The sequence below is a fragment of the Helicoverpa zea genome, chromosome 17, assembly GCF_022581195.2.
Source record: "Helicoverpa zea isolate HzStark_Cry1AcR chromosome 17, ilHelZeax1.1, whole genome shotgun sequence".
NCBI lineage: Eukaryota > Metazoa > Arthropoda > Insecta > Lepidoptera > Noctuidae > Helicoverpa > Helicoverpa zea.
The window spans coordinates 2,658,544-2,677,537 of NC_061468.1; the positions used below are offsets into that span (position 1 = coordinate 2,658,544).

At 35.0% G+C, this 18,994-nt stretch overlaps 1 protein-coding gene across 9 annotated transcripts in view; it reads left to right on the plus strand.

Moving 5' to 3' along the window:
• LOC124638100 (transient receptor potential cation channel trpm) overlaps positions 1 to 18,994 on the plus strand; it is a 248,595-nt gene that overhangs the window by 6,933 nt on the left and 222,668 nt on the right. For 8 of the 9 annotated variants that reach the window (XM_047174945.1, XM_047174944.1, XM_047174947.1 and 5 more), the window contains exon 2: positions 6,128 to 6,202. The exons of the other annotated variant lie outside the window; for it this stretch is intronic. In XM_047174945.1, the coding sequence (XP_047030901.1) occupies positions 6,128 to 6,202 (75 nt within the window). The remainder of the gene's footprint in view (positions 1 to 6,127; positions 6,203 to 18,994) is intronic. 9 annotated transcript variants of the gene reach the window in all.

Sequence of the window (18,994 nt, forward strand, 5' to 3'; positions counted from 1 at the left end):
TTACGTCCAACTGTGGGCTTTCCCGTAAAATTTAAACTACTTGACTTTGCAATTATAAAATAAGTATGTATGTATATTATGTAGGCAGAAAAACTTTTATCAACATAGAAACAATTCATCTTACTTTTACAAACGTTTTTGTTCAAAGAAGGCTGTATTTGTGGTTGTGACGAAAGATTGCAGTGACGAGGGTTCATGCTTGACGCCTTTTTGAAAAGCTGGCTTTTGCTCTCATGAATCTTGATGAAAAGGAACTAGCTTAAATATCGTTTGAAGTTATTTCTATCAACTTAAATAAATAACCTGCAGGAACTTCGACAAACGTAGCTGAAAGTTAATTACTATTTTCTGATGTGATTTTTTACGTCTTATTTTACTGGCAATATGGCAATGAAGAACATGTTTAAAATGAATGATAAATAGTATGACATGTTCCTATAGTATATTTAATAATCTCAATCACATTTTAGTAAGAAATACCTACCGACGAAATATAGTTTGTGAAATCACTTCCCAGAATTTTTTCATTAAAATATGCACTCAATTAGGGCTGCCATCTCGAATATCGCCAAACCCGGACAAACATTTAAAAAACCCGGACATTTGGCGTAAATCGCATTTTTTCCCCCAACGAGTACGATTTTTTTTAAACAAAGTAATACCTAATTTCTAATCCATTTACTATTAACATATACTTAAATTCAATGAGGTGCTTCTTTACATGAAAAGTGTCCGGGTTTTCCCCGGGCACTTCTTGAAACCCCGCCCGGACGGCCCCCGGACGGCCTCCAAACGAGGACAAATCCGGGGAAACCCGGACGGATGGCAGCCCTACACTCAATGGAGGTCCTAGTAGTAAAGTAAGTAATCACACTTCGCGAAATTAATTCCCAACATCTCAGGGGGTGTTGTTGAGCTCGTCAGCTATACATATATATATCGGAATACAGACTGCGCCTGTAATCAAGTATATTAATTAATTATTCACGCGGGCCCTGCACGACATCTCTACTTTAGTTTAAACATATGGTTGAATATTGGGCTCCAAGCCGTTAGGATATACACTTACAATTATTTCTCTATAAGATGTTTCAGTTTTCAAATGTTGATATGCGTGATATGCAACGTGCAGGTCTAAAGAAAACACACAATTCAAAGTGTTAACACACAATTCAAAGGCATCGATCTATCGAGATACTTTCAGATTTACTTTTCTTATTTAGATCTAAGTATCGAGAGATACTTTCAGATTAACCGATTTATATGTTTTTAATGGAAATCTACTTTTGATAATTTTCATGTTGTAATTGTATTTACTTGTATTTAAGAGAATGGCCAATTCAAATGAAATCTGTTAATTCTGACGTACTTACTTTACTTTAGAAAACTGTGAACTTCGATGAATAGTGTGTCCATTTTAAGGCAAGAAAGATATTATTGAGTATCAAATTAGGGAGAAAAACCGGCCCTTTGTATAATTTCAATGCGAACTCAATATGCTGCAGTAAAATATTTAGCAGCACTATTTTCTCAAACAAAAGCTTAAAACATTAATAAAATCCTGTGGTGTGTAACACGGGAAATCAAGTCGACGGCTGTAATTAATTTAAATATGAATAATTAACTGTAGCCTGCACGATCGCGCCTCTACTGAGGTGTAGTGATATGAAAACATACGGCGCTGTAATCTGAACGGCAACGCAAACTCGTTCGTCATTTATTTAGTCAAATAATAAGAGGTCAGATAGGCAGTCGCTCCAAGTATAGAACTGCTCGTCGGATACATTCGGTGGGACTGGAAGACCATCTCAACATAGTCAGGAAAGGGATTATTATGATTTGTGGATAAATGAGGTAACTTATTAATTTTAGTCACCCACTTTAAAGGATACTCAGAAGTCAGTTTTAGTTGCTCGTTAAGTCTATTATGTCGGTGACCATTTTTGCAAAAATTACATAATTTCTTTATTTTCTGACGTTATACTTCAATAACCTTGTCTTTCTGACAAAAAAAAATACTGATGAATTGCAAAACGTATCGAGGAAAGTTGCTGTGAGTTTGTTTACCCTATAATTTATGTCGGTGCTTTTTCTTAAGGTTTCCAATACCTTATCCGTAATATTAGGTATATCCTTCCAAGTCCAGATGTATAGAAATGTCCACCTGTGCAATTAGTTACGGCTTAATATAAGCCATAATACCATCGGAGCGACCGCCATCTTGGTCGGACAACCCAATTAGAACGATACTGCTAACGAAATATCTTTGTATTACCACGCGTGGTGTCACCTGTATCTTAGTTTTATGGAATTCGGGAATTATTGATTTGATATCATAATATGTATAGTATACTAGCCTTTTTCCCGCGGTTGCACCCGCGTCCCGTGGGAGCTACTGCCCGCACCGGGATAAAATATAGTCTATGCTACTCGCAGATAATATAGCTTTCTAATGGTGAAAGAATATTTAAAATCGGTCCAGTAGTTTTTGAGTTTATCCATTACAACCACACAAACAAAGAAAGTTTTCCTCTTTATAATATTAGTATCTAGACATATGTACATAGTATACATACACAGATTTTTTTCGGATTTGGGTTTAATTAATTCTTTCATTTGGGAAGATTTGGGGGCTTCCATTAAAGTCTATAGAAATGAATACATTGGTAGTTTTAGATTCTCAAATGTCAAAGTTTGTTTCACAGCCGATTTCTTAAAATTATTAAAGTTGTGGGTATTACCACTTATTGCTTACTGGGTTTTCCTTTTGTTGTGTTGATGAAAAAAAAAACAGTTCCTTTTAAGGATGTGGTATTTCAAGCATTTGTCAATGTAAATATGCTTAGGCAAATCGAATGTGGGTTTCTGCCTAGCTAAGTATATCACAAAACCGCAAAAGTGCTTTACAAAGTCGATTGATTTGTAAACAGGTATTTTGGAGATATGATGCACAATTTTTTTTTTTTAATCTCCAAAACACGAATTATACCTTATTACAACAATAGGTACGTAAATTACTTAAATATGATTGTCCGAATTTATTTTTGAAGTGGCTTTGAAAACTGCTGTCGTCTGCTTTTCGTTTCAAAATTAATCTTAGTTTCAGTTGTATTGTATGTGAAAAGATTAACACCATATTGCAATCGCAGTCAACGCCATTAACTAATAAACTAACAAAAATACACAACATATCCAAACGGTTCCCGTTTCTCACAGCTACAAGACAGATGAGCTACATCTTTATACACATAAACTAAACGCATGTACTAATAATACCATGGAATAAGAAACGATGAGCGGAGATGCCCTAATGTAGCTAGGTCAGGCGCCTTCTTCTAGGTCAAATACGTACAGTGGGCATGACCAAAACAATCAGTTACGAGTGAACAAACGAAGCGCTCGGGTTCTTTGAGACATCTGTCAACAAATTTTGGTATTTAAAAATAAATATCGGGTAAAGACAGTAACGTTCCTCGTCCCCCGGTCACCCGTATTTAGGCGCGCTACTTTCTTAGGAAAGATTTTCCTTTACAGCACCTCCGCTAGTTATTTCGTTTTCCACATAATAATGCCGTAATTTATAAAAAAATCGTATAGAATATCGTATTTTCAGTACAATAAACATATATTTTACGTAGTTCCAACAGTATTTTATTGGTTTGGCAGCTAGATTAGGTATGACCGCATAAACCACAAAATGTTTTACGTACAATGATTAACGGTTTTCTAAAAAACAAAGATTTGTTGCGTTTGAAAATCGAGCGTTCGTTTTTGTTTTTGCGTAAGTACTTTTTTTGTTATATATAGAAATATTGATTTGAAAATATTACGTCAGATTTACAAATCAAAAACTGCTTTTGACTTTTTGTGTTTGTGTTTTCATTTTACTTGTGTTTTCATTTTATATTGGTTTAAAAAATATGTAGGTAGCTTTCATACCGCAGGCATATTTTAGGTTATTTAATAATATATACGATGCTACAGATATTTCATAAAATAAAATTGCATACTTATTTTAAATTTTACAACGTTAATTTGGTACAAAAGAACAACGAGTCTCTAATTTGGACCTAAATAGCTTGTTTTTTTATTAAAAATTGCTGCTGGCAGGCTGACCAAATTCAAATTTAAAATTAAAATGTCCAGACATGTAAATTGGACGTGAATAATATAAGACCTAAATGTGGGTTTCAGGCTCAACGCATTACAAAGGTATAATTAAAAGTTCATCACAAAAAACCCTAGCGAATTGTTTGATAACCTAATAATTTGGCCAATTAACCTTTTTATATTTTACTTGCAAATTACGCCTAGGTTGATGTCTAGTCTCTTGAACTAGGTGAAAAAAAAACCATCTGTCTTTCATTTGAATATATGGAAGAGTTAATTTAGGGAAAGTTGAACTGTGACGTAAGCAAAGGAGTTTCTTGCTGGTTCTTATACGTAATACGAAGTAGATCACTCACTAAACCATACCAGTTGGAAACTTATATTTGACCTTCCATATGAGCCAGAGCCACCAAATATAACCGTCCCGTTTTTTGCACCGTGCCTCTAAAATATCTAAACCAACTTGAAGTTGAATTGACTATACAGTACACAATTTTCTTTCTTTCAAAAATCTACTGTGCAGCTAACTTCACACTCGCTAAATAATTTAGTACTTACCATAAATCAACCAAACCAGTCTAACCAAGGGGTTTGGGTTGCCCGGGTAACAGGGTTGAGGAGGTCAGACGGGCAGTCGCTCCTTGTTAAGACTGGTATTCCGCCGCTTGCGGTTAGACTGGAAGCCGACCCCAACATAGTTGGGAAAAGGCTCGAGAGATGGTGAACTTCAACTTCACACTCGCTAAATAATTCAATACTTACAGTAAAAATCGTTAAAAATTTAGCCATGTTCGCGACAAGGGCCACTACAGGTGGTGTGCGCACGCGCCGCTATCGCATTGTTTACACTGCGCGGATGCGTTACATAAACATTCACTCGGGTGGTCTAGGGTTTTGTAGATAACAGCAGTACTAGATACATATCAGCTGTGAGACCGATTATATATGTGAAAGTTGATCCAGAAGAATTAAGTTGAGTATTGATGTAGTACAATTAAAGCTAAAAAGGTGATTATGTAGGTATGTGTTAAAACATTAGTTGTGTCTCACTTAACTTCTTACAAATGAGTGAAAATATCAATTAAGGGACAAAGTTATGGGAGACGCAAAAAAAACCTTCCTTAAGGTCTTTGTCGGTTAAAAATTGTGGTCTCTATTTCTATTTTTCTATAAACTTTTATGAGCTTACAGAGAATATAAAAAAAATGATCTAAGCTACAGTATTAGCGGGTCTACGACATACCTTGCTCAGTTTTGAGTACCCTCTACCACGAGCCAGATACTATTGCTGAAAATTAATGGTAAATGTACAGTCAACTTCAGGTCAGTGGTAACAGTTTTATAGGAAAATCGTACTTATTATTATTGAGTTAAGGTGCATGACAGTTACCACTAATGTGCAGTTTACTGTACAGATGTACTTACTAGTCTTTTCACCATGAAACGGACCATCAGTCTCCTCTCGTCTCCTATAACATGCTCATAATTTTGACATGTTTAGACAACCGTGGAAAGGCAAACAGGATTGTTTATGAAGATTAGACGGTCCATTAAAAAAAGCGATTTAGTTAAACACTGCGTAAGAAGTGATTAATGGAATTATTATGATCGTGTGTTACGAGATTTTCCTGTATATTATTTAATTTATAAGAAAGGAGAAGATATACTCTTTACATTTACACGACGTAGAAATTCTTATCATGTTTATTTCGTAAACTTTTTTATATTAACTGGGTTTTGGAATTGCAATTTTCATCGTATGTAATGAACATTGAACGTATAAAATATCAAAGAAGAGATATCAAACATAATATTATTTAAACAGCTAGAGATTGTGAAAGAGTGAGAGGAGAGTGAAGTAGACTGAATAAGAGAAAGAGAGGACAATGATATTTATTTCATATATGTCAAAAATATAATAGAATAGGAATAAGAAAACTGAAGAATAAGAAGTGCAGGAGTTTCCTTATTTGTTTTATTATTTATTTATGTATTTTCTTTCTTATTTTTTCTTCAGGGCGTCAATAGTGGGCTGAAAAAGGTCGGCCTGGCAATGCTGTCACTATCAGTTCCCATCAGTGAGAAACACAAAGTCAGTATAATGGTTTGCGTGTGATCGGATATGATCATCTGATATCATGGTTTTAATAAAAGCTTCATACAAATTACAAATGCCATTGCTTTTGCAGAACTTACAAGTTATCAGGAAGTATTTAAAAGCATGAGTTTTGGGCGTTTAAGAATTGAGTACGAAGCATGTTTGCATCGAGTTTGGTTTAGTTTTGAAGAGCTCGTGAAGAAAGTTTTCATTAGGTACTTATGTTGACAGTAACAGGAAGGGTAATGACAATTCAAAACTGTAAAATACATTTTGCAGGATGTGCTTATACGTATAATATTCACGTTGGTTTGTGGACAGAAAGAGTCTGACACTTTCTGCTTCTGATAAAAATTCGGGCCCTTTATTTTTCAAAATCAGTTTAAATATGTATCACTCCTTAATCCTAGATAAAAATGGAAAAACCTTTTGTCCTCAAAAAGGTGTTTGCAATCCGTTTTCATCAATCACGAGCAAAAATTCTGAGACCCTCAAAATCTTCTTGAAAGGCTACGTTTTCAAATTAGGTTGAACCGCAAAGGTACAATGCTCAGGACTTTCCTATCTGATCCCAAGATTAGGGTTGCGACAAAAGAGTCTGGTCAATATAACATTATGTGATTTCGATTTTCTGCGAATAAAAAAGTTTTGCGTGGTGTTGCGTGTGTGAGTTTTAACAAGATATAGTTTGTGAGTAAATCCATTCATTTTGGGCAGCATAGAGTTTAGCGGACAAGACTCAGATTTAAGCGTGTTGCTTTCATATTTTGATCAGACAAATGCTTTACTAAATGACCTAGTACCTACACAAATGTGTGAAACACTACATACAATGTAGGACATTTCACACACGACAAATTCATTCCAGTTTAGTGACGTTCGTGTTTTATCGATAAAATCATTGGAGGTGCGCACGAGTTGATTGCGTCGTCATCGGTATTAACATGTACGTGATAAAACGTTACTGCTATGTCTAGGAATTAAATTAAATTGTCGTTTGTTCGCTGACGGGCAGTTAGCGATGTCCAATGTCACTCGGTAGATACGTTTTTGTTTCAGTAGGACAAAATGTAGGTATAGAAGCCTTGTTTGTGTCAGTTATGAAATGTTTTTAGCATCCAAACTTTCATATTATTTTGACGAAATACTAATAGCGTGCAACATTATTTTGCTTCAGACAGATTTTGTAAAGACTCAGATCCTTCTAAATTTACGTTTTTAGTAGGCTTTATAATGGTCCCTCTTCTAAGTGGGAGAAATGTACTGATTTTGTTTCTTTATCCACCACTACTTCTGTGTGTAAAGATTTCTATTTTCTACTTCTATTAACTGTATACAGTCACCATCACACCTAGCTGCTCCAATCTGTCATAATAATCGACCTTGAATCGTATACCTTAGAAGATAGAGTTGAAAATGTAGTAAAGGAAATTGACAGATGGTAGTAACTTCATGTGCTGTACAAAGCATATGATGCATGTAAGATTGAAATAACCTACATCAATCATTTCAAAAATCAAACTTTGCCGAAAAAGCATGCTTGTTTAGACAATATTTACAGGTTTTTACTAACATGTAAATTGGTCTTCTTGAAGATAATACAAAGCACATACATCGCTCACTTGAGACAGTTTGTAAAGGACGATATGATATTGGGAACGATCACACCGCATACCTACTTACCTATGTCTTGTCAGTGACAAACTGCATAGTATGTATGTGGGGATCAGGGTTCGTGGAGTACTTGCGTAATTCAATAATAACCGTTGAATTTCAATCTAAACTATTTATTACTATTTTTTTACATAAAATCGTTAGGTACATCGTCTAATCTCTTAACTCATCCAAATTTTCAAACCAATCTCTCACTCTCATTCATTCATTCCCTCTTACTCCCACTCATTCGTTTAGAAACGTCCATCATCTTACACACATCTCAATCGTTCAGAAACATTCAATCCCACATGTATGTAGCATAGAAACTGTTTACATATAGCTTGTAAATCCGTGCATTTTGGGTAAGTACCATAGAGCCTAACGGACGTTTGGCTTAAGTTAACTAATGTTCATAACTTAAGAGTTTTGAGCCAAATATTTGAGATTTTTTACGGATTTCTGGCAACAACTTTGCCTTTATATTTTATCTTGCTGACTTCGCTTCGCTTGGAAATTACAATCCATTGAGTTCAGTATTGTACATAATTATAACATGGAAACTGTAGGTCCCGGCTGTCATTGAACATCATTGGTATTCTAATGTGTATTTAAACGCCAGTAAGTCTGACAACCAGTCTTACCAAGGACAAGAGTATTAGGTTGCCCGAGTAACGTTAAAGGTCAGATAGGCAGTCGCTCCTTGTAAAACACTAGTACTCAGCTGCATTCGTTTAGACTGGAAGCCGACCCCAATATAGTTGGGAAAAGGCTCGGAAGATGATGATCAATACAGGACTGATGATGTTCTACGATACTCTCAGGCTAATTTCAATTCAAATCCTCTCTCTCTTAATATACTCGGTTTCATAAAATGCTAAAACAGTAAAGGACGGTGTAATATAGTGAACGATCACACCACATGTGTCGTGTCAGTGATAAACTGAGTATAAATAGCTTGAGAAATGCACTCTGTTAGCGAGAGGGTAATGAGAAATGTGGAGATATTAGTTTTGATAAACTACTTGATAATGCGGTGTTACTTGCAAAATATTTTTGATGGGTTCTGATGTTGGTGTCTGGATTTTGCCAAAGCGTGATCTGAAATTATGAAGATCACTTCGAAATTAAGGACATTTTAGTTGTGCGAGTTTCTGGACGTATTTTTTAAGTTTCTGATTTTGAAATTATAGACGTATCTAAACTGAGTTACCTTGCTCTATCATGCTTGGCTAGAACATTGAATTGATTGTCCCATTTGCCCCCTATCGCAGCAAAATGGTATATTCAAACTTTATCCAGTATACACAAAAAAATGAAGAAATTAGTTCTGCAAAGGTACAAAATAAATCAAAATAAACACCTCTAAGCTATACGAATGTTAGTGTGAAGTTTCCTCTTCGTGTAGTACTTACTTCTACTTCGACTTGGAGATAAGGAAGTCAAAGGGAGCTGTAGTGCACCAAGTTGTTGCCAAGTTGGTAATCCTCGGGAGAATGTCACACGCATCGATGCCGGTGCGGCCACGAGGACAGCGGGGAACGTATGTCATTATTTTTGTTGGATGGTCTAGTTCTCTATTTGATCTCGAAGTTTTTTTTTGTTTTTGGTCCTTTTTTGCTTTCAATTATAAAAAATAAATTACCAAAATTATTTTGTAGATCATTTGTTTTTTTTATTATGGTAATGCATATTAATTTGCACTAAGGACGAAAGATTGACTTAACAAAAATAAGGCGATTCTTAAAATCTTTTGTCAGTTTTCACTGCTGATTTAAAGATCAACATACTTAATACTTAAGATGTTCTGAAATAACTCTCAAACCTAATCAGTTTTCAAATAAGTAATTCCTGCATTCAAAGCAGAAAACATCAAAAACTACAACGTAAAAACCGACGAATAAAACTCATTGAACCATTGAAGCACAGAAACAAATACAAAACTTGTCTGTTCAATGAGAATTAACTAGTTTGTTTTATTTATGATTTTATTCGCCTTTCTTCGTTATACATTTTATGTGCTAAAGCGCTGCCAACTTGCGATCATTAAGCGCTACAAATGCTTGTTTATGTAATGCTGTCTTTCGTTGTTTGAAGTAAAACAACGGTATAATTATTGTGTGTAATAATTCTGTTAAAGATGCCAACGGAAATAAATGATTCTATTGGTGAAAGAGGACGCATATAAGAACTGAGCTCCGTTGTTTACCAATTAGTTTTGTTTAAAGTCGTCAGCCAATAAGTTTTCTATTAGAAAAAAAAACTATATTTTTTCTTAATTTGTTACATTGCTTACATTCTAAATTCTTTCCCGTTAGTGCCATCCATACTTAAACATCACATACTTAACCACTTCGCTGTCCACGAAGCAGACACAATAGTTAAATAATCACATTTGACTAATGGGTCACTGAAGTTATTAATACAATTTTTATCTCATCTAGAGCTCAGTTTCTCTGGCCCCATCGCTCCACTTAGCAACAGCGTCAGTTTGCACGATGAGAGCGTTAGACGCACAGGTAGACACACGACTCCTTTGTATAAACTTCGAGCGATTAATGTGTAATCTGTGCTCACGCGCGTTCGGAAACGCGCCGACCGTGTGATCGCTAGCACGTGGAACAAGGCGAGATTTATTTTGAAATTTAAAAAGGGGTTCTTTTTTTGAATTGTTTTGTTTTTAAGAACGTTTTCGTAGCGTTGAGGTTTTGGAGTAAGGAGGCTTACCGTAAGCTTTGAATCGGAATTATTAATATTTATTTTGGTATAAAATGATGGTGAACTCCGTGAAAATAAAATTGAATGCTTCCAAAAGAAATATTATAGGTATTGTCCATAGTAGAAACTTCGGTCAGACTGGTTTTGGAAAAGGCTAGGCAGATACGATTTTTTATCACAGTGAAATAAGGGCTAAGATATTCCCAAACACTGCTAGATCTCCTGGTGAAATGCTAAACACAAGATCATTTTATTCTAGACCAGATAAAATATGAAATATGCGGAAAATTGGAACTTATTCAGGTTGAATACCAAATCGTTTTCGTTACATCAGTGGCTGGCAGTAAATCTCAATAGGCTTATATGGAATGAAATCGCGAAATTAGTTTTTTATCCGTTTATTTGGTACATTGATCTGAATGTTTCATAAAAATGGCTTGATGGATTTATTTTCGATAGTAAACGAAATTCTATTGATTATTTATTTATTTATTTAACGAATTTCTATTGATTTATCTCGTTGATTGGTTTTGTGTAATAAAAAAATAATACAAACAAAAATATTTTAATTTACTGCTTTTTTAGTAAATTATTTCAAATATAGCACATTTTCGATATTTTTTCCAAATAAAATTAAATAGCAAATACGATAGATACCTAGTCTATTATTTTTTAAAACTACTAATTAATTTGATGAGTTCCAATTGAAATACAGATATACATATATTCGTACTAAAGTAAATTCGATTTCCATCATAACACTCGATAAAATAATCGATTAATGATTGACGGATCCGATGACTAGTGTAGTGGTCTGATCGCTGATTGGAAAAAAATATTCGAACGAAAATTATTTACATCAAAATTCTGGATTACACCGTGAAAAACTCCAATAACGCATGCAGATCAGAAATCCTTGACAATACTTTAAATACGGGTTTGTTTGTTTGTTTATATACTTTCACGAAAATACAACAACTTGGACGATGTATAGAAAGTCGATTTTTTTCCTGAGTAGTTTGGAAAATAGTTTTCTTGGGTAAAACCATAGTTAAAAGCTAATATAGCTTTAAATATATGAAGTAAATAATTCTGAAATAGCGCAGAAAAAATCAAGGCTCTAAAATTCCACATTCCTTAGTTTTTCTTACTGATGCATATTCGCTGTGCCTATGCATAGTGGAAGGTCACGACAGGGCCGTACGCATGATAATGAAACATCCTATTATGTAGATAGGTACTTTACATACCTACTTACATATGTAAGTCTGTGTTACATGTAAGATATTGTCTAAGGCGCCTGATTTGTGTAGCTTGAAGGCGTGTACATTTTCAGCGTTAGTGAATACTTTGGCATACATGTGCATAAGCTTTTTAGAACGCTATAAAACTTAACCTGGAGACGGATTGGACATAATATTGTTAAAGACGAGCTGAGAATTGAGGACTAAGATTGTTTATTTTCTCTGACACCGGCCAGCTATGCAAGATATAGTATAATGACTATAGTGCACAAGCATTTGCGCGAACACAGGTGCCTTCTCTATCCCTTCACTTTCATAAACCGTGATTAAGATTTTTTGAGTTCTATAAAATCTGTAATAGGTCAATTAGGTTCATGTAAACTTTCTAGGTTATAGGTCGTTAGTATGTGATAACCAGTTATTTCTGATCTTTAACCTGACTTCTATGATAGACATGATATCAGACAGTCGACCTTATAACCTGAAAACACTCAATTTATTTAAAAAAAACCGACTCCCAAAATCATATGGATGAAATGTTTTTTTCGCCACCGACTTCTAGGCCAGTGTTTTTGAGAGTAGGTTTTTATTTTTTTGTAAACAGTTTTTTAATTTTGGCTTTTCATTGACAAGCATAGTTGTCACTATCCGCATTAGTGGAAAGTTGTCATCAATACGAATAATAGGTATAAGCCCAAACACGAGGTAGTTTACATATTCAGTGGTCGAGTTCCCTCGACCTTCTCTCGTCTCCATCATCAGGTCAGCTCTAAACCTTAATTGTTGCATATTGTTATCAGACGTACACCTCATTGTCAAGTTTTTAACCTATGCATGTCTAAAATTTTCGAAAGTTGCCCTCGATTCTAGTAGGCCCTGAGTACCTACTCGCAGACGCAAACATTGATCCCAGAAACAAACATAAAAACAATCTCCAGCTTTATAATATTGGTACCTACAGACTTCTCTGCCTACCCCTTACGGATAAACAGCGTGACACAATTTACTTTCCTCCCATACTATCAGTAATATGCCTGTGTACGTGTCTACGCGTACCTGCGTACATCTAGTAGCTCTGATTACACAAAATTGTTTGATTGTGGTACCCTTATTTACACGCGCTTGATAAGTTAAGTCGACGGCTGAACGAAGTGTACTTGTAGCGTCGGCCTGTTGTAATTTTGTTTTTTTAGTTGTTTTCGATGGCTATGAATGTTTTGTGGATACTATTTTCCGCTCCTGGATAAAAAGTAGCCTATGTGGTATGCCTTTTTCGGGCTCAAGAGTTGTCGTGTAAAAAAACATTTTTTTTAATCGATTCGATCCTTTTGGCGAGAAAGCGCGACTGACAGACATAGACTTAATTTAAATTAAAATAAGAATATAAACTATAAAGTTGTATTGTCATATTTAAAAAAAATTGTATGAGCCAGCAAACTTCAGTATGATAGAGTAGAAAGATTAAATAAGATAGAAGATGAAATTAATGTCTTCCTGTTTTGTATCATTTGTCCCGGTTTTCTTAGTTGCAGCAATATTTTCTGCCCAGCCGTAGTTGCTATATTTCTATTAAAGTTTATTCTTTTTCAATACATGTCCCTACATTTGTATTTTCAGCAACTTTTTATAAAGCTTGTTGAACAATAATAAAATTCTTCTTGTTTATCTAAACTCACAAATAAGACCTTTCACTGAAAATCTCAATTTAAATTGTTTTTAGCGCCCATTCAATTTTATTTGGTCATAATGGAATCAAATCATTTAGAAGCAAAAAAAAGAAAATGTTTTCAATTTTTTTCATTGAGAGCGGAGATTGAAAGGCGATTTATATTTCGAGAAAAATATTTACTAAAACGATCGCTGGATATATTAAACCTTTCGGATTATGTTCTACGCTGGGAGATTGGATTTAAAAATATCAGAAATTGTACTTTACGCTATATTCGTAAAGTTTTATGGATTGCTACAAATCCAATCTTTATAATTTATAATATCGATTTAATATCTATCTACAGTTAGTTTAAACGATGTTTCTTAGAATGTTAAAAAACTTTTTAAGGTAGGTGGTGCAATAGGTAAATCACATCACATCAAAGCAGTACAATAAAAGTAAAAGACTCTGTTAACACTCTATCATTATTTGCTTAGCCTTTTTCCCAACTATGTTGGGGTCGAATGCAGCTAAGAACCAGGGTTTTTCAAGGAGTAAGACTGGTCGTAATAATCGCTATCAACACCTCCGGCATTATATAAGACTAGTTAATTTTGACAAATAAGAATCTATATATATGTACAAAAATACAATTTATTCCGGACATACAGCGCCATCTATTGTTCAAACCAAAAATCTGCCGGATGCCACTATTCCACGCGAACGAAGTCGCGGGCAAAAGCTAGTTTACCTATATTTCTACCTGTAACATATTCTACCTTACCTACAACCATCTCTCCAAGCTTCATGTGTACCGTATTAACTACGAAAGCTTTGTGAATAGGTACCGGCAAGATTAATGATGCTAAATCACTTTAAAGCATACGTGTTTTACTTAGCCCGATGTGGGCATGTAATGATGAGGTGCTTTTCTAGCTTACATTAATATTGAAAAGAAATATATAGGAGATTTTAAAGGTTAAGAAATCCTTGCTGTCGGAAGTTGTGTGAAAAATAGCCCACTTAACTTTATATGGTAATATCAAAATAATCCATATTAATATTAAGTATAATGAGTTTGTTTATTTACTTGAAAGCGCTAGTCTCAGGAACTACGGGTCCGATTTGTTTTTTTTTTTTCAATATATAAAGATAGCCTATTTATTCAGGAAGGCTACTTATTATGCGGGTTCGTGCAGAAGTTCCCACGGGATGTAAGTAAAAAGCTAGTTGTACCATATGTCTATGGCGATTATCACACTGCCCCGCATGATGCAGCGTAGTGCGTGGATGCGTTTTTTTCCGTTGTATGGAAATATCTCCGTTTGTATGGAAAACACGCATAGTCCAACACACTGAAAATGCATCCACGCGCGTTCATGCGGATCACGCACATACATGCGGAGAAACACGCACCCCCGCGCGTAGGTGCGGGGCGAGACGCAAGGTATGGCACACTGAATCCCGCAATGCCGCGCGTGATCTGAATGGGCGTGACGTGTATATTTGAAAATGGAACTCGCTGTGCGTGAATTTACAAAACGCACCTACGCGCGTGAGTGCGTGAAAAACCCGCACGATGATGCAGATCTGCACTCCCGCAGGAACGCGCGTAGGTGCGTCGACACGCAAGATGCAGCGTGATGAAGGGCAGTGTGAAGATCACCTATGTCTATAGCTACGAAATGATGACAGTTGACAATATTGTTTTGAACACGCACTGAAACTCAATTGAAAAATTAATGAACTGAAGAAAAAACATCGCTTTAGGCATTCTGCTTTCATCAAATGTTAGAACAATAACGACATATTAAAGAAAAATCGGTAAAAAAACTTTTAAGTTAAACGGTTTTATCTTATGTGCACTGAAAACTAGAAAATAAAAAAATAGTTACTTACCTGTCAACCTACGTAGGTGGGCCCGGTCATATTAGACTAAAATAAAAACGTGGGGCCCATTAACTATTGCTGTAGTACTTTCTTCTAGAGGTATAATAGGTGTGGATTGCATCGACTTACTATAATCGTAACTGGAGATTTTGACAATCAATAATCAGCCGTAGCGGCTTCACCAGCGAACGCCAAGCTCATGATCTACCAAAGTATAAAGATATGCTTTGCCATAGGTAGGATTTCACAAGGGCCCCACGTTTTTATTTTAGTCTAATATGACCGGGCCCACCTACGTAGGTTGACAGGTAAGTAACTATTTTTTTATTTTCTAGTTTTCAGTGCACATAAGATAAAACCGTTTAACTTAAAAGTTTTTTTACCGATTTTTTTATTTTCTAGTTTTTAGTATTTAATGAAAATACCTACCGAATATTCCTCATTCTATCTAATTCATTTAGTGCATCATTATTACACGGTCTCTTACCTGACAATTTATTACAATGTAATTCCTCAATACATAGCCCTTCCAGATACTTTTTTTTTAACGACCCCAAAAATCATCACATGACCTCTCCTGCTGTGGGTCAGCAGCGGTGAGGGAGTGCCAGACTCTTGACTAAAAACCGTTTTGTTCCGTCGTAGGCCTTTTATGCACCAGGGCCGCGGTAACTCTTTCGAACAATCTCGCAGCCCAGGCAGGCCTTGGCCCTGTTGGGCCCCGCTGGAGTTACTGACAGTTTTCTACTTGTGAAGCCCTTTCATTTGATACCCATATTGGTGGGATTGATAAAAAATTTGGTAGCGGCGGCCATCTTAGATTTCAATTTTGCATAGTAAATTGTATTCTACTTGTTGAGACCTTTCATTTGATACCCATATTAATGGGATTGATAAAACCTACGTTATCCGCCATTTTGTAGCGGCCGCCATCTTGGATTTCAATTTTTTATAGTATATTGTATTCTGCTTGTTGAGCCCTTTCATTTGATACCCATATTGATGGGATTGATAAAACCTAAGTTATTCGCCATTTTGTAGCGGCCGCCATCTTGGATTTCAATTTTTTATAGTATATTGTATTCTGCTTGTTGAGCCCTTTCATTTGATACCCATATTGATGGGATTGATAAAATCTACGTTATCCGCCATTTTGTGCCGGCGGCCATATTGGATTTACAATGTTATTGATATTACTATATTGTATTGTCATCGGAATTAAAGGTGTATACAAAATTTCAGATTAATCGGTTGACAGAAAGAGGGTGAAATTTGAATGACTAAATTTGACCCAAGAATGAATAAATAATAAATAAAACAAACGGGGTGAGCTAAATAAAACCGTTTAATAAAAACACAAATTAATAACCATTAAAGAAACCATCACGTTTCTTTGATATTTAAATACACGCCTTCGGCTGCCGTTGAGTGTTATTACTTTTTGAGAAAAAAATCTCATTGGTAACAACTCATACGCTTCTTTCTCCTTTCAGTTTCGAGATGTTCTTGTATGAATCATGTAAGTACAATGTTGAACATAAAAGGCTGTATGTATTGTATTGTACCTTTTAACAGCTGAATGGGGTTACAAAGGTACGAAGGGTTAGCCAAATTGTCTGGGAATGTACAAGTAATGCTGTGTTGTTTGTTTTAACAAGATTTTTGATTATTTTGTACGGATTTATTTATTTTGCAGTGTCAGAAATATATATTTTTAAAGTAGTTATAAAAATTCACCTATGTAAAACTCTGGTCCAAAATATGTATTCAAAAATGCAAAGGATCATAGTATTTTTTTTATATTCGTAATACCGCAATAACCCATTTCAAAGAGCAAACTTATGTAGAGTATTAATTTTCTATATTTTTTCCTTTGCACAACGATAAGCGTCCAGGTAAAAGAAAAATGGTTATAGCAATATAAGACATGAAGCTTCGAATTAATTAAACTAGAAACACGATAAAAAAACATTAGCCACTTGTTTGTGGCAAGAATAAGGGCTAATGGACATGAATAGAAAAACGTGTGGAAATAAAAAGCAATGCTGAACATAATATAGTCTTTGAGCGAATGGATGTTTAATTTACACCGAACAAAGGACTTATCAAACACAAAATGAAATGACCTTTCCAACGTATTAATGGACTGACGAAACAAAATTGCCATTTTGACCCTAAATTACCACTTTTATAGTTAAAGCTCGGAAAAGTTTCGAAAGGTCAACACTATTGTCAACAGGACCTAATTCACATGATGTTCCAACTTTTGAGGTGACGCGACCTTTCCTTGAGGCACTTTCCTATTCTGCAGGGTCAGATTTTGAGCCTACATTCACGTAATATCTGAGGGTATGAGCAAAGTCCCTAAACGGTGTCGTTTTTAGATTACGAGAGCGTTGCGAAATGATGTAGAGGAACTAAGTATTCGTGTCCCTGGAGATATGAGCTAGAAAAGGGTCATATTAGTGAGAGCTTCTAAAAATGTATCCTTAAGATGGAGCCTGTTTATTTATACGAAAGGTATAAGTAAACTATAATATTTTCTAGTTTCCCATGGTGGCCAATAAAATGTTTTCTTATGCCAGTTTTCTAAATGTAAAAGACGATTGTTTTTGCTCACTTACGATAATATATTTGACGTTTATTGTACCTACAAAGGACATTATGCGGAGGTTCAGGTCAAAAAACTACAATCATTAACAAGAATGACCGTAATAGCCCAGTCAAAATGGGTTAAAAAGTCACTAAATGACTAAACAAACAATTATAAAAGCCTCGGAACATTTATTCACAAATGAATACCTAACATTGGACTCTGAGATTAAGTTACTTCAATCACATCTAATCCCCAAAAATCTTTGAAAAGCTATATTCGCTATTTAACGTGACATTTGACCTTCTCATCCCGAGTTTGTTTTGATCTGTGACCCATTGTATCCGCAGCCCTTTGAGACTTGACCTTTGGCCACTTTATAAGTAATTACACCATTAGGACCCTTTTAGTTCCCATATAATATATCACTTTTTTTGCGTCGGTAAAGAACCATTCAACTGTACAGGGAATAAAAAATCTAGTAAGAAATAATGTAGCCTTCATATTTTTTTGTTTGTATTAAGAATTCTTTGACCGTTTTCCATAGTAAAACAATGAATTAAACCTAGTTTTTTGCCATTCATTAAATAATATAATCGATGATCAATGAGTTAATAATTCAATTTAATATTACGTGCAAACTTGACAAGATGGCAAGCGGCATAGTTATCTTCAACGTAAACAATGAAAACGGTCCCCGTAACAAGGTTAAGTCGTGCCGTCAGCAAGAAGGATGCGTTTATTTAAACTGTAGTTAGTCTGATTCGGTGCGCCTGAGCATTCCTACTTTTTGAATTGTTCTAAATTCAAATCTTTGAAGTGTTCTTTTTATTACTTTTTTGTGCGTTTAGTGAGTGATTGTGTGTGAACCTTTTTTTATTCACTTTTTTTAAACCAATCTTTTTTGACATAGTTTTATTCTAATCCTCTTTTTAGTATATACATTTTGTTTAGCATAAACCCTTGTTTAATATTCGTTTGAAGTGGCAGCGTCCATTTGCAATTCAATACAAATTAATGGCTAGAGTAACAACCAG